General features: G+C 45.4%; 1 protein-coding gene and 1 non-coding gene across 3 annotated transcripts in view; both read right to left on the reverse strand.

Moving 5' to 3' along the window:
* Positions 1 to 15,308, reverse strand: part of LOC142772035 (uncharacterized) — a 140,991-nt gene that overhangs the window by 99,162 nt on the left and 26,521 nt on the right. For both annotated transcript variants that reach the window (XM_075874110.1, XM_075874111.1), the window contains exon 2: positions 8,786 to 8,863. In XM_075874110.1, the coding sequence (XP_075730225.1) occupies positions 8,786 to 8,863 (78 nt within the window). The remainder of the gene's footprint in view (positions 1 to 8,785; positions 8,864 to 15,308) is intronic.
* Positions 15,014 to 15,116, reverse strand: LOC119180483 (U6 spliceosomal RNA). The gene has a single exon (XR_005111062.2). It is a non-coding gene; the product is annotated as a U6 spliceosomal RNA (small nuclear RNA).

Raw genomic sequence — 15,308 nt, forward strand, 5'->3', positions numbered from 1 at the left:
CACACCTTGTTTTTGCCACAATCAGGCTAGATCCAATTCCACAAAGCAGTAATAGCGAAGGCAAAACTAAATTCAAAGCACAACACAACGTAATAGTACTGACCATGAACACTGTATATAACGGTCCCGCTGGGCACTCACTCACTTACACGCACGAGTGGTTTACGGTAACACTGAGTGACATTGAACACTTTTACTACTTCGCCCACTCATCATCGCTTACCTCGTGGATATGCGGTGATTTCGTTTTTGTCTCTGACCTCCTCTATATCTTTTCACTACCCCGATGAGTTATGCCCTCCCAGGTAGCAGATCTCAGCCCGCTTCCTCCCTACTTGCACTCTGTGCAAGCCCTCGTTTCCTTCTTCAGAACGACGGGCTTACGTGAGCGCCTCTGATTTGCGGCGCAGTTCCGCACGCGGCAGTATTCTTGTTCACCCATCAACTCAGGGGCGCATGCCAACTGTGCGCCGACAAGAGCTCTCGCTGAGTGGTGCCCCGTCCTCGGACTCCTGCGACCTTTTCCACCTTTTCTATCTTCTCCTTGCTTTTGTGTGTCGCTGTCCCTGCGCCACACTCTCTCCTTCCCCTTCTCTATCGCTATACCTTATATCCTGTCTCTTTAATCCCTCCTCACCCCCATCCCCCAAGAGCTACTGTTGAAGTGTCGCACTCTAATGCATACAGTTACAGAGCTCACTTTTCTCTTCAAGAATCACATAGAAACACACGTTTTATTTCGGTGGTGCTGATACTGAGGAAAGACATTAAGTGCTGCATAGTAATGTATAACGTTGTCATGACGTCGGCGAAGGCAACACAAAAAAGAAACTCTTTCGTCGTACTTGTGGCCGGTAAACAGAAAGTTACATTACAACTATACACACTGGCACTGACAGCAGCGAACAGAGCGTCGACCGTCGTTCAACTGACAAGCGGTGAGTCGGTGAAGCGCGTCGGCATTTTTACACGTGCCGTCGAGTATTCCAGCATTATCGCTATTATAGCGGCCACGCAAATTACCGAAGAATTTGATGGTCGTGTTGTGCGCATAATTGCATCGTAAGGTTCTACGATTATCTAGACGGTTCTTCGGCAATCGGCGCGGATGCGCAAGGCAGCACTTACGCGTGTAATCGGGTGGTAATAAAACTTGAGAGACGAGTGTGGCAGTACTGTGTCTAATGCGCCAGCGCATTGAAATGTGCAAGTAAACGATATCTTGAGCACCACTAACGAACACCAAAGAATTGGGAGAAAGCACGGAGAGATTGATTGATTGATTGATTGATTGATTCATTGACTGATTGATTGATTGATTGATTGATTGATTGATTGATTGATTGGTTGGTTGGTTGGTTGGTTGGTTGGTTGATTGATTGATTGATACGTGAGATTTAACGTCCCAAAACCATCTAATAGTGTTGACAGACGCCGTATAGTGAAGGGCTCCGCAAATTTCTACCACCTGGGGTCCCTTAGCGTGCGCACGGGCCCACAACATTTCCACCGCCATCGAAAATGCAGCCGCCGAGGCCGGGATTCGATCCCACGACCTGCGGGTCAGCAGCAGAGTACCTTAGCCACTAGACCACCGCGGCGAGGCAGAAAAGCACGGAGACTCGGAGCATACATTTGCTTTACGTCGGACCTGCCTTGCTGAAAGGCAAGGCTCCGAACGTGGGAAATTAATATGTGATTTGAGGAACGAGACACCTAATTACTGCCGCCCAATGGGGTGTAAAAGTAGGGGCAGAAAGGCTAGAGCATTCCCTGTCAGCAGAAGCACACAGTTAAGCCACTCCCCACTTCCCCAGTGAAATCATATCGCGGATTGTTTTTTGCGCACACGTTGTTCTTATTTTCTTTCGCGGCATTCTAGAACATTTCTAGCGAATAGGAATATTCCAGAATTGAGAGACAAATATTAGCGCTCCGCGCAGCCGAGGCATCTCCTCTCCAACACCATGCAAGTCTTCTCAACAGTCCTGCCTTATCCCGCCCAGGTGAGACATATACCCCTGTCACACGGCTACCACCAAACTCTGCTAAACTCCGTCAACGTAAATCCCCCCTCCCCTCCCAGGGAGTTGGACGTACGGAGGTGGAGTTGTGGCAGTGTCAGACGGCAATGACAAGGTTGTAATGGTTGCCGCGAGCGGATCAACCGGCTCTGTTAGATTTTCGCAGAAGTATCCTAATTTCTTCTCCAGATGCTTTTTTGTTATTATTCCTTACGCAATTTTTAAAAAAAGCACTGTTTAGTAGGTCTGCAACGAAGAAAGCATTAAAACTTACTTCAAACCAAAACGCATTCACTCGATGTAGCGATGCTGGCCACCTTGGGCCTAACGCTATAGAGACTTCGTCTACGGGAGGAAGGGATGACATGTCGCCTTTGAAGACGACAACAACGAAGTGCGTGCGCGACCATACTGGCGCTGTTGCTTGAGTATCCTGCCACCCTGTTCTCGTTCTCCCCCTTTGTGGGTGAGTGCCATTCATATGAAGTCATCATCATCATCATCACGAGCGCGAACGCTGGCAAGTAGCGACTCCAACACATGAGCTGCGCCTGTTAACATGTTCCCGTTTCCTGTACTTGAATAAATAACCTCCAGCCGCAACAACCAATCTAGCACCTTTGATATATTCGTGATGCAATAAACACATGCGGTGAAATTATTTCATGATTACCTTTAAAAATTTGTCCAGGACCCCTTTGGCTGCACTATTATAGTTAACATTCTACCCTTTGATTCCAAACCAAAGCTTTATTGATCTCGAAAAGATGCGGCTTTTGTCGGTTAAATTTTGGTTCAAAGGTATGGCTTTTGCCGGCTACCTTTTGGCTGATTCAAGCTCTTTTTTTCCACTGACAACTTCAAACATTTTGTCCAATAGGACAGGACGTCTCTAAAGAAGATTCAATGCAAGAAATCTTCGCACGAACATTGTCCTCTCGAAAACGTCTGCACTCTACTACATGGAGCTTAAAAACTTTAAACATTACTGTCACGGACGGAGGCGAACAAAAACGCGTTCGCGTCTTCGATGTCGAAACCCGTGGCAAGACAGTATGGTTCCACCAAGAAATGGAGAAAACTGAATGTCATTCCACGATATCTTATAAGGCAGTTCGCAAGTGAAAAGCGAAAAGCCATTTAGATAATATGGCGTCACAAACGACTCATCTCCAATTGAAGTCGAGCCCGTCTGCACAAACAAAGCTTATAAAAGATTGGTAAAATATGCGCAGTGTGCACGTTGAAGGGGAACGATAAAACGGCACGACCAGGTTTTGTTCGAATGAAAGTGAATTTTTATTACTATTCAGTTTTGAGACGTGTACGCTATAGCGGCACACGTCTTACGTTTTCCAGTTATTCCCACAAAACCACCACATTTTTGTAGACAGCTGTGATGTACTTGGACAATTTTCAGCAGCTTCGACTACTGCATGATGCTGCCTTTGTGACGCATGACTACACGGTCCTGATACAAGCCCGCAGAATCTGCAGGTACCCCAGCTCGAATGCTGCACAAACAGATGGCTACTTCGTGTCAAAGTGTCTTCACAATCTACTAAACACATGCAAGCCACTTCTCTTAAGCCCTTAATATTTAATTTAAAAAAGATGTAGAGCGAAGGTCACTCGATCTCCAGCGCTATGCAGATGGCCCCGCTGGAGACGAATCCTCCGGCGGCGAGCTCCTTCAGCTTGAGCTCGCTGGTGGGCGACCAGAAGTCCCAGCGTCGCGGGTGCGGCATGGACTCCGTGGGTAGGGGAACCGATTCCGGGTTCAGGCAGAGCGGCAGCCGCCTGTTCTGCGCCTGGTCCCACGGGTGTACCAGCACCAGGCTCACTTTGTTCGCAAGCGCCCAGTCGGCCACCTGGCGCCACGTGCCGCCGCACAGGCACAGCGTGAAGGAAACCAGGGCGCTGCCATAAGCGTCGCGCCTTAACCTCGCGTGCACCCGGAACGTGCAGTCGGCCAGCTGAGACCTGTCACTGCGCAGCACCACCTCCTCGCCGCACACAATCCGCGCCTCAGCTTCCGCGACGCCCGTGATGTAGCAGCAAGCGAAGCCCGGAGACGAGGCAGTGACCACGCGGACCGCGCCTCTGGACCTCTTGGAACCACGCTTCCGCGATCTGCGGCGGGGTGATGCGATGGAAGACGCCGGCTTATTGCTGTCAGATCCGGAGCCGCAGGAAGACGGATTGGATGTATCTGTGCCCTCGGCTGCCACCGCTGCCGCTACATCGTCCGCCGAGGGGAGGATCTCTCCCACCTTAGCGAGCAACGAGTCGACCCAGTCCAGAAGCTGCCTCTCCGAGAGCGCCTTGTCGCCGGTGACGCCCCCGGCGTTTTTCCCCCCTTTCGCGGTCACACGGTTAGGGAGATTGAATTTTGACGAGGAGCCACCCTTGCGACCTGTCTTCATAAGAGACGTTTCCATCGAAGGCACCCGGCTCGTATGACGGGATGCCGAGCGAATGGAACCTCCATGGCTCTCGCGAAGCAGGGCGCTGATGGCGGCAACTGTCTTCGGGTTGCTTTCAGCCGTCGTTGCGGTTACGGAACTGGATTCGTGGATTCCAACGGGAGAGCCTCCTGGACTCTTGTCTTTGTCCATACCCTTCACTGACCGATGTTTCTTGTGGTCCGACCTGCGAGAATCATCCTCGTCGGACGCCGGGCTGGAAGTGTCCGACCAGACAGGCGACGCGACCTTGCGTTGCGCGCCCGCGCAGCCATTGAGGTAGTGGCTCAGCGCAGCCTTCTGAAGAACAGCAGACCCGCAGCGCGGGCACTGCACTTGGATAAAGTCGCATAGGCCGGCCACGTGCTCCTTGAGCTCCGGCAGAAAGGCCACAAGCGTGCAGCCACTGGACGAGTTCGGGCAGAGAGCTCGCAGTTGATAGATGCCCCCGCGGACAGAATCCAGTGTCTCCACCGCGTCGTAAGCGAACGGTGTTTGGTCCAGGGGACAGCAGTGCTCTCGCTGAACGAGCGAGTCGAAGCACGGCTGGCAAAAGACGTGACAGCAGGGAGTGAGCCGCTTGGGAAACGCCGGCATGACTCCGCACAGGGTGCAGCAGAACACGCTAGGCACCGTGTCGATGAAATCCAGCGGCCGCCAGTCCAGGAGCGGGCCGAAGCCGGTCAGCTGTCGCTTGCAGTGGAGAGGGCTGCTCATGACGCGGGCTGTATACACACGCTGATGTCGCGGTGATCTGGCGCACGACGAAGCCGTCTGCGACGAATGATTTCAGCGCAGTAGTACAATATCCTGCACCAATTATGGCGGCGACGCGAGCGGATCGCTCACGTTCTATGCCACCTCGTTCTTGATGAGGAGGATGATGATGACACTAGCCTTTTTGTTTGGCTCAGATCATTTCTGGGCATCTTGCATGTTTGTTTGTTTGTTTGCTTTCTCTCAATATGTTATGCCACATACCCACTACTTCAGGAGACTGTCATTGAAAACATTGGGTAACCTTTCAGTGAGATCTGCACATACTCCTTATTATTATACTCACAAAATCAATAACATATACAATACAATTATGGTAAGAATACCATAAAGATAGAGAAAAAGAAAACTAAGAAACAAAAAAATGAATTTATGAAATTCTGAGCATTCCAGACAGCTGTGTTTACTTCACCCAACGATTTCGAACATATGAGTCACCCAATGTAGCTTCAGTATTTAGCTGAGTAGAAATTTGAAGTGGCATATACGTATGGTAAATATATACAGCGTGAATAAAATTACAAAGCGCATTAAATACGTCCCAAAAAGGGAGCTGAGTAGTCCTTCCGCCCCACAAAATTTTTCATGTTTTGACTTTGCGGGCGATACTGAAGTATGTACACGCCTTCACATTGATCACCAGATCAGCCGTTTTACACATAAAAATTCCCCGAACGAAATTCCTGGGTACCACTCCGCGTGCTTGCGCATATCGACACGGCCACGAGGCGAAACAGTGCACGGAGAAATTAGGGTAACGACGTACGAAGGGTCTGGTTTCCTCGAGAGCACCCATATGATGGTCTGTTTTAATGGATGACCGAAGAAGAATGTCGAATGACCTTGAGCGACGTGATTGGCATGTATCAGTGCAATACAAGACCGAAGTTTAACTCAGCGAGATATGCTGGTACCGACTACGAGATAATGGAAGCAACACCGTTGTGGGGCGAAGAAGCCCCATACCTCGTGAATACTTTGTCGGTAAGCAACGAGCCGTCACTTTGATGGATGCACGTCCTACCGGAAGTGTCCGTCACATTATCATTGCCATACTCATCATCATCAGCCTGACTACGTCCACTGCAAGACGAAGACCTGTCCCATGTTGCGCCATCAGCTCGGTCCTGTGCTTGCTGCTGCCATTTTATACTCGCAAACTTCTTAATCTCATCTGCCCACCTAGCTTTCTGTCTCCCCCTAACCCGCTTACCTTCACAAGGAATCCAGTTCGTTACCCTCAATGACCAGCGGTATCCTGTCTACGCGCTACATTCCCTGCTCATGTTCATTTACTCTTCTTGATTTCAACTATGATATCCTTAAACCCAGTTTGTTCCCTGATTTACTCTGCTCTCTTCTTGTCTCTTAAGGTTACACCTTTCATTTTCCTTTCCATCGCTCACTGTGTCGTCCTCAATTTAAGCGGAACCCTCTTTGTAAGTCTCCAGGTTTCTGCTCCATATTTAAGTACCGGCAAGATGCAGCTGTTATATACCCTTCTCTTGAGGGATAGTGGCAATCTACCTGCCACAATTTGAGAGTGCTTGCCAAATGTGCTCCACCCCACTCTTATTCTTCTAGTTAATTCAATCTCCTGCTTCGGCTCCGCGGTTATTACTTGTCGTAAGTAGACATCGTATTTACAATTTTTGGTGCACTATTACCTATCTCGAAGCGCTGTTCTCTTTCGAGGTTGTTGTACATTACTTTGGTTTACTGCAGATTAGGTTTAAGACCTACCTTTCTGTTATCCTTATCTAACTCCGTAATCATGAGTTGCGATTCGTCCCCTGAGTTACTCAGCAATGCAATGTCATCAGTGAAGCGCAGATTACTAAGGCGTTTTCCATTGACTCTTATCAGTAACTCTTCCCATTCTAGGTCTTTGAAAACCACCTGTAAGCACGCGGTAAATAGCGTTGGAGAGATTGCATCCCCCTACCTTACACTCTTCTTGATTGGTAGTCTGTCAATTTACTTATGAAGCCCCGTGGTAGCGGTTGATCCCTTGTAGATTTCTTCAAGGATGTTTATATGTGCTTCGCCGGCGCCCTGATTCCGCAGTCTGCATGACATGTCTCCCACATCGCCATACTACAGTGTCGCAAATATGGCACCGTGCATGGACTCCCCAGTCTACGATGTCGTTATTGGACGTTCCCGGAGGCTCGTGAATCCAAACGGTGATAGCGCGACCTCCATATGGACAAGAAATGCGCAAAAAAACTGATTTCTCCAGTACAAAGGCGGGCAATGCTCAAGCTCAGGCTTGCCGGAACTTCGGCATTGGTCATTGAGTGGTTGTCATAGGGTGCGTCACGATCGCTCGGATATCGCGAATCCGATACAAAACAAGGATTTTCGTAAATAGCTATAGCAAACGAATGAATTTAAGTACGTGAAGCTCAATCCCTCTGCTTGCATACTGTCCTTTTTGTTCGCGATGGTGTCGTTTTATTTGAATTGTTTCTTGATTAAACAATACTGATAACATTCCTGTCATGCATGTTTCAGAAGGATCAGACATTACTGTTTATAGTGCGAGCAGAGCAGTACGAGAGTAACTGTCATATGAATAAGGTTTATAGCAGAACACCACTGTTAGTGAGAAAATGTCTCGCACTTGATTGCTCGAATAACATAATTCCTGGCATATAGCCAACTAGTGTAGCTTATGGTGATCGAGTGTCTCCCATACGTTCGCAACAGTTCGTGCAGTTAGCAGACACCATGCGATTGGTGTGCACATTTCTATTTCTCTTCTCTATGCGTTCAGCTTTTTCTTTAGAAAGTACCGTAGAGTACTAGTATCATAATGCGCTTAAGGACATTGGTGAAGTGAGGACGACAACGACGACAATGGTGTCCAGCCAACTACACAAACATGCAAGAAAAGTGTTTTTAGGTGTTCTCCTCACCATCCATTTTTTTTTTTTTTACAAAAGCCCACTGCAGCGGGATACATGACCGATACCACGCGGTGTGTTGAGCCACTTTTCTTGGATCCAAACAACCCCACAAAACATGTACAGTACGTCTGTCTGGTTTTTGTAAGATGTCATCCCGATCGATAATAAATAAATTAAGCGGCGGACACCGTAGCGGCCCCATCAGTTAAGTGAGCTGTCCTAAATATTCCTAAAACCTTCTGTAACAATACAATCACACGATTCAGAAACTTTCGCATGCAAGAGGCACACAGCAAACATTCTGTCCTAAACGACACACATTTTCAGCACTTCGGGTTTTCGTCAAATGGCACATGATGTAGCACAAGGCAAAACGAAGTTACGTTAACGGAACTGCAATGAAGAACGCCGTCATTAAAATTTTACTTCTTGGGAAGGAATGAATTTAATTCATTTCCTTTCAAGAAGGTAAGGAACAAATTAGAATTGAACGGAAGGAATGAATTTATTCACTCTTTCTCTTCAATGTAACCACTGTAATCAAGAATACACGATCCCGCATTTCTTCTTCGAATGTCGCATATATCAAAACAAGGGGTAAAAATACCTGAAACCACCTCTTCGCAAAAGTGCCTTTGAGCTCTCCACACCGGCTTCTCTCCCAGGGGGCGTCAGCACTGCGGCACTGCAATCAAACAAAAAAGACAAAGATGTTGCCATATGTTATTACCATAAAAACATCTGGTTATGTATTATCACTTATATTACCTGTATTCCCTAATTTCACGATTTAACATTATTTTAATTACCATTTATAAAAACAAGGTTACCCCCAATGGTTCATCATTTCTATAAATACCTTTCCGCAACCCCGCACACCTTTTTTTTTTCACTTTTTGAGAGTTACATTGCCGGTCGTTTACAGCAAACAACTCTTACAGCAAACGACAACGGGCAACAAAAATAAAAGAAGAGAGACGCGAGAAACCCTCGCGCAGGCAGAATCTTGAAAAACAAAAAGAAAACAGACGCGGCACGAGGACTTCTAACATGGTGAAACTCATAGAGATGGTCCTTAATGGCCAAATAAACTCCTGGATGACGAATAAGTTGATAATAAAGCCGAACCAAATTAGTTTTAGCACTGAATGCTTAATTTGGTGCGCCCATGCGGATTTAGAGAGTCGAATACAGTTGGCTCGTGAAAGGAAACGGTACGCCGCATTAGTGACTCTCGACATAGCTAAAGCGTATGACAGTGTCGAGCACTCTATTCTACTGAACACCTTGCAGAGCCTAAAGTTTTCTCATTATATTGCTGAGTGGATAGCAGAATTTTTCATATCCAGGGAATTGTACGGCGTGAAGGATGGCTGTTGTGCGCATAAATTTAAACAGAAACGTGGTGTTCCTCAAGGGTTCGTCCTATCTCCCGCATTATTCAATACACTGATGAGCTCAATTCCAATTGTTAAGGATGTCAGTGTCTACATTTATGCAGATGATATGGTGTTCTTCGCTGCAGAGAGCGAGATTTACTCATTACATCAAAAATTGCAAAGATATATTAATACTCCAGAAATTTGGTTGCAATCCATTTCATTGTCAATGAAAATCAGTAAAAGTGCGCTCTTGGTGTTTCCTATAGCAGATACAGCTTTAATTTCTGTATTATATAATCGGGAACCTATTCCACAAGTATATATTCAGTCAAGTACTTAGGAATGATATATAATGAAAAGCTATATTGGAGCCCACACAGAATATATAACACCTAAGGCACAACCGGCGTTAGGTTTATTACGCAGGTTAAGCAACAGAAAATACGGGCTGCGCAGAGACACGATGTCAATGGTATGTAAAATGTATCTTCGACCAATATTGGAATTTGGGTGTGTATTATTCTTGGGGGACGCTGGTTATAAAATTGAACCGCTAGTAATGTTAGAGAGAGAAGCCCTGCGAATATGCCTGGGACTTCCCAGGTTCGTGGCGAATAATGTATTGTACCAAGAAGCGCGACTGCCAACGCTCCTCGGTCAATTCCGCATTCTAACGGTTCAAACCTTTTTAAAGTTCCACAGTTTACCTGCGCGAAGATCAAAGTACGCATTTATCAGCGACCCTGACTCTTTCTTTCTTCCACATTGGCCTCGATTTCATACCCCTCAGATAATTTTTGTTAAAAAGAAACTGGATCGCATAAATGTAGACATTAGCACGGTAATTTAAACTAATTCCTCAACCCTCAACATTAGAATAGAGTACGATGAAATCTTCCCCCCACAAGCCAAGTTGCAATCTCTTAGACTTTTGACCACTACGTTAGAAGATTACTTGGTACATGCAGAAACAAAGATTGTAATAGCTACAGATGCTTCTGTGAACAATGAAAAGGCAGTCGTAGGAATCGCGTCAGATTTCCTCGGCTGGTCTTTTTCAGTGAGGCTTCTAGATTTTACTCCTATATTTGAAGCCAAGCTTGTAGCTATTATTTTAGCTCTTCGTAAAATTCCTACGACCGAGACGAGTGCAGTCATCCTAACAGACTCACTTTCGGTGTGTGCAGCTCTGACAACTTCAGAACAATCTCGTGCCCTAGCAGCGTTCCACACATTAGCACCGCCGCATTTAAAACTCCTGAATTTAGTGTGGGTCCCAGGTCACAGCGGATTACAATTAAATGATTTGGCAGATGCTTTGGCACGAGCATCGATTGATGGATCAGTAATTTCAGCACTTCCCGAGTTAGAATACTTATCAGGGGTTTGATATAGGAAATTCGCTATTTTTACAGATAGTTTAGAAAATATCACACAATGGCCAGATTATCAGCACCTCAAATTTCCATGGAAAGACAAGTGGAGTCCGTCAAAAAAAACTTGAAATTATCATCTCCGGATTCCGGTGCCGTGTCCCCTCATTAAATTTTTATTTACACAGAGCTGGCCTGACACTTTCCCCCCTTTGTCCGTTTTGAGAAGAATCAGAAACTACTGAACATTATTTTGGCTCATGTCGGAACTATGCAGTAATTAGGAAAAGACTTCTAGCTATTCCATTTGCGAAGCTAGGTTTAAATTTAGCCATAGAAAATGTTCTAAATTTTGGTGCCTCTGTTTCGGGAAATTGCCACAGAGATGCATTCGATGCGGTGTGTAATTTTATTCAAGACTCTAAACATTTTTCAACATAAAGCCCACGTTAATAGACACTCAAAAAAAAGGCAGGTCGAGAAGTAATTTTCTAATCTGGATAAATCCGTAGATACCAAATATATCAGGTTCCGCAAAACCAGCTGTATGGTCGGCTCTCAATATCAAAGTATAGCTATTACTGTCTACTTTCTTGTTGATTTTTTTTTCTACTTCTCTGAATTTTTCGTTGTTTTTTTTATATACAGTCTTCTTTTTACAACTTTTTCCCCTTTTTTGTTGTAAGAAATAGTGCAGTTATCGTCCATATGAGGCCATATGTTCTCTCGGCCAATCCCCCAGAGTGGGTATGAGCCATGAATTCTAGGTTACAAACAAACAAACAAGCAAGAACGGCGGAAGGAGTTCCGATGAAGAGGAGAAATCCTGGCTCTTTCCGACTGCTCTCGGTCCTTGTGCTAATGGCACTAAACGACGGACACAAGTTCGTAACCTGTTCATCAGTGCATAAATTCCCTTCTGTTGTAGCGGGGTGTGAGTACGGCATCCGTACGTGACGCACGAGCCTCCTCACTTGACTTCCAATGCAGCTTCGAGCACTGCTGCAACGACTCCTAAGCATCCCTTCCGGGACCTACATCGTGGTTAACTTTCTTCTCTATGTATATGTGAACTGTGAAGTGTGCAAATACTACCTCTTCACATATTGTGAATGAAGCGAGTGTTGTGTCATTGTATACTGTGCATACCGCGAGATGTCTGTGCTTTTATTAAATGTCCGTATGTGTGTACTTCCGAGGACGCCAGATTCGCATTTCTTATTTGTGAAACCTGTTACGGTGTATACAATACACTGTGACACTTCAACCACTGGCTTCCCTGAAGCGAAGATGAGAAGAAAACAGTTCGTGGGAACTTCCGGAAAGCAAGCCTCATCATATCAAATGCCTCATGATAGTTATATCGTGATAATACCTCCACAAGAGTTATGTCCATGAATTATTAGTACCAAGTCGAGCTAAAAACAGTCTAAACAAAAATTTTAAATATGTTTTCTCTCTTCTACTGTGTCCTGATTATATTATCTTTTATAAATATTCACTTTATTGTTTTTTGTACTTTTGAATAATTACGCAAAAGTCACCCATTTCTTTCGAATGTGTATTTCTGCACTGTACATAGTCTTCTGAATTAATATTTTCTTGGTGCAAGGTTTTAAACATATTTCTTATCGTCCATTGGCGAATCGCGGGGCTGATCGTAGCGTGATAATTTAAAGGGTATGTTTCAGATGTATTTCCTACATTACCTTTATTTGGCTTTTGAGTTTTTAAAAAAGAAAGTCTCCGTATTAATGTTTACAGGATATGGTAGGAGAGACCCTGGTCAGGCAGAGGTAACCTACCTTTAGTCCCTTCCACATAGGCAATTTCCTTTCGCATGAATTGCGACGTCGGAGGTTGTGAACGAAAAATCATCATCTTATGCGTATTCGAAAAAATCTAGAACGATGCGAATAAAACAAATAATAAAAGGAAATCTTGATTTAGAGTGGGGATCAAACCCAAGTCGTTTGGGTGGCAAGCGGATGTTCTACCACACAGGTACGTGTCTGTCTTTGAATACACTTAAAAGAGCTTTCTCTGCTTGGATATGCCATGAAAATAACGTCCATGCTTTACTAACTCACACGTCCTGCATATATGCCTCACAATAACACGAAACGTTGCCATAATAATGCGTGGTATAAGTGCCCATTTCAATCGGGCATCAGCATATGTGACTATCGTAATGGCTTCGTGGTTTAAAGCCCGTAACCCACTACAAAAGGCACACATACTACTGCGCCAGCAAGGTCGAAAAAGTTTTGATGAACAAAGTGTTAGAATCACGCCCAATAGGACCAGCAAATCGATAGTGCTGCTTGCGATCGTTGCGGCAGCGATGAAACGATAGAGCAGTTCTCTGTTCCTACCCTCGGTGCAGCCTGCAAAGACAGTCGCTAGCCGCTGCGTTAGCCCACCTTGACGACAGACCCTTCTTAGAACAGTGAGTGCTCAAAAACCGACACGATCTGTCTTTGCAGAGAAGATCAGTGAAGGCCCTTTTGAACTTTTTGCGTGGTGGTGGCCAATTGAATAGGCTATAGCACACCCGCTCTCTTTCTGCTCTGCTCTTCGCTATCTTTCTTTTCCCCATTCCCCCTCCCCGTAGTGCAACGTAGCAAACCGGATGCTGCAATTTCTGGTTGACCTCCCTGCCTTTCTATCATCTTATTCTCTTTCTATTACGCATTCACCTCCTAAAGGCGAAGCTTTAGGGTCCCCTAATGTTTTGTCTAGATAAAATGAACAAACAAACGAACGAACGAATGAATGAATGAATGAATGAATGAATGAATGAATGAATGAATGAATGAATGAATGAAACATGAGAAATTTTCGACCACCATCATGGTAAAAAGCTCAGGCGGCCATAACTGAGTAAAACTATTGTGCACACTTCGCACTCCGTTCCTTTCCATATACAGATGATGCTTGGAATTGCGTCATACTTTTTTTTATTACAGCTAACTTTCGGTGCCGAAGGCGTGGCTTCACAGTGACGTGTAAGCCCAACAAGCTTGACGTCTTGGGCAGAGTGCGACTCGTTAAATATTCGCGCCAGTTCTGCCATTTGCTGTCACGCCACACATCGTGCACGCGAACAACAACTGAACGGTCGTCATACGACTATGGCAGCGATTTCTTCGGTCTAAGCTTGATGCAGGACACAGATTTCGCAAAATCAGCGAACATTGCCGACTCTTCGATGTAGCATCCGTCGGGGAGGTATAGTCATGCAGATGCTGGGTGGAAACAAGTTTAAAAGCAAACCAATTTAATACATGTTGTTTGGCTCTGCTGTCTGCGAGGAGCGTTGACAGATCACAATGGACACAATAAATTGGGAGACCTTCACGTCTAAGAAATGAACGCGATAGCAATATCCTGTCCATAGGGCGTACTTCAACCACTTAGCACATGTTACTCGAAAAGTTACAACTCTGAATAACTACAATGTAATCGATATAGCTGAAAACTGCTTGTGTAATCGAAGCTTTCGGATATGATTGCGTGCTGTGTACTGGGTAGCGTGCCTCAAACCGCGAGCAATTATGCACGTGAAATGTTTTAGATCTTGCTATTCCCTCACTAAGTGGTCCTAGGGTAATATGCGCAGTACCACGTGTGTGCTTTTTCCACCCCCTATATGTAAAAATAACTAAAAGGAAAAAGGGGGGTAGCCCGTACCACCAGGAGGTATAACGGGCTCAAGCCAATCTAACATAAATGAAGAGGGGAAACTTCCCAAATTTTTATTTTTATTTGAAAAAGCCAATTAGTTAAAAAAATAACATGGGTAAAACCTAGTGAGTGCAGCATAAAACTGTAATAAATAAACTAGTTAGCTTCTCAGGAATGAGCAGGTCGATATGCAGCAGCAGTGTATTTCCCCCACTTGAGTTTTTGGAGTTCGTGTGTGTGTGTGTGTGTGCGTGTGTGTGTGTGTGTGTTGCGTGGGTGTGTGTGTGTGTGTGTGTTTGTGTGTGTGTGTGTGTGTGCGTGTGTGTGTGTGTGTGTGTGTGTGTGTGTGTGTGTGTGTGTGTTTATTTTAAATGCATTGTCGTTGAATGCAGAAAAAATGTGGAACGCTTCACGATTTTGCGTGTCATCCTTGCGCAGGGGCCATGCTAATCTTCTCTGTATCGTTCCAATTTTAGTATATGTACTTTGGAAGTACCACGTGTGCCTTTTGTAATAGGGGGCCGGCTTTAAACAACGAATCTTTATGATAACTACACGTTCCGACGCCACAGGGCAATATACGCCAGCGCAGTGCAATATTACTGCGATATTACGCGTTCTTTTGCAAAGCCTGTATACAGGACGCATGTGTTTGTAAAGAAAGAGTTATTTTCACTGCATTTCAGAG

This window comes from Rhipicephalus microplus, chromosome 9 (genome assembly GCF_043290135.1).
Source record: "Rhipicephalus microplus isolate Deutch F79 chromosome 9, USDA_Rmic, whole genome shotgun sequence".
NCBI classification, from domain to species: domain Eukaryota; kingdom Metazoa; phylum Arthropoda; class Arachnida; order Ixodida; family Ixodidae; genus Rhipicephalus; species Rhipicephalus microplus.